Source organism: Myotis lucifugus, unplaced genomic scaffold (genome assembly GCF_000147115.1).
Source record: "Myotis lucifugus unplaced genomic scaffold, Myoluc2.0 scaffold_329, whole genome shotgun sequence".
NCBI lineage: Eukaryota > Metazoa > Chordata > Mammalia > Chiroptera > Vespertilionidae > Myotis > Myotis lucifugus.
In genome coordinates this window covers 84,870-86,216 of record NW_005871377.1, presented here as the reverse complement: position 1 = coordinate 86,216, position 1,347 = coordinate 84,870, and the positions used below count along the sequence as shown (strand labels likewise).

Below are 1,347 nucleotides of genomic sequence, written 5' to 3'. Positions count from 1 at the left end.
GGGCGTAAAGGCTCATATCCCAGCATCCTTTGTGAGTACTTCCTTTCCATCCCTTTCCGGCCTCCAAGATGTCGAAGAGAGGTGAGGTTTTGGCCCTGGGTGATCCTTCTCCATCTGCTGCGTGGTGGCTGCTGGCCTCGCCGGGAGCGGCGGCCATGGGCAGCTGGGGCGCTTGGCTCTCGTCCGAGCCGGAGAGGGTGAGGAGGGGCCCCGCGAGAGTCCTGGCTGGGCCCCCGAAAGAGGCGGTCGGGGGGCCCGGAGAGTTGAGCTGCGGGATTCGGACATGATGCCGGACCGCACCCCGCGCGCTCGCTGCACGCCCAGCGCTGCGGGAATGGGGTTGAATCCCGGTTGACCTAGGCCCGAGAGGGGGGACTTGCGCGGCCCCCCGCTTTGCAGGGAGAACGCCGTGGTGCAAAAGTCGGAGCGAGACTTGAGTCGTAAAGGTGGTTGTAATGAGTTGGCGATTTGCCCTGAGGACTGGTTGGCACATGGGAAGGGAGTGAGTGGAGCCCGAGAGAGAGGAGTCCGTAGTGTCCAGTTCGCAGAGCATATGCGCATGAACTGAAAGCCTGAGAAAGAGGGGACTCCGAGCCATGGCCGGACGGCGAGCGCTCTGCTGTTTCACCCACAGGACGCGGTGGGTCCTCCGGGGCGAAGTTCCGGATTTCCCTGGGGCTTCCGGTAGGAGCCGTGATCAACTGTGCTGACAACACCGGTGAGACCTGCGGCTGCCCCTGCCCACCTGCCCCTTTTAAAAGCACTCGTTGGGCCTCTTGCCGATGACCCACTGAGCCGTCAAGAAAGGGCAAAGGAAAAACACCGCTTTTGGGTGAAGCGGCAGCGTGTTGTGCTGCTTTGCTTCAATCGGTGGTGTGACAAGGTGTCCGCCTTGGGGTGGGGGTGAGTGTGGCGGGAAGTGTTGGGGGAAACGTTACCACGGCCGAGCTGCCTAATATCACTTCTGCTTACACTCAGAAGAACATCACTTCTGCTTACACTCCTTTCTAGGAGCCAAAAATCTGTATATAATCTCCGTGAAGGGGATCAAGGGACGACTGAACAGACTTCCTGCCGCCGGTGTGGGTGACATGGTGATGGCCACAGTCAAAAAAGGCAAACCGGAGCTCAGAAAGAAGGGTGAGTGAGTGACCGAGCCCTCGTTGCTTGTTGGACAGCTGGGGACTTCTCTCTTTACCGAATAATTTTACCGTTTTCCAGGCCTCTTAAAACTTGATTTCCTTAGAGAGGCAATGTGAGATCAATAATCTAAGTTCTTCATTGACTTCCCATGTACACTAGGGGCTCCATCGCCCAAATATTTACTCTGCCATTTCCCCCAGCAAG

At 58.0% G+C, this 1,347-nt stretch overlaps 1 protein-coding gene and 1 non-coding gene across 2 annotated transcripts; both read left to right on the top strand.

The window, feature by feature from the left end:
• Window position 1: 1 nt before the first annotated feature.
• Window positions 2-1,172, top strand: RPL23 (ribosomal protein L23). The gene is made up of 3 exons (XM_006100764.3): window positions 2-81; window positions 635-718; window positions 1,012-1,172. Exons 1-3 carry the CDS (start codon window positions 69-71, stop codon window positions 1,146-1,148), a joined length of 234 nt encoding a protein of 77 aa, XP_006100826.1. The 5' UTR covers window positions 2-68; the 3' UTR covers window positions 1,149-1,172.
• On the top strand, window positions 749-884 carry LOC111828313. Its single transcript, XR_002832154.1, has one exon. It is a non-coding gene; the product is annotated as a small nucleolar RNA SNORA21 (small nucleolar RNA).
• Window positions 1,173-1,347: the final 175 nt, after the last annotated feature.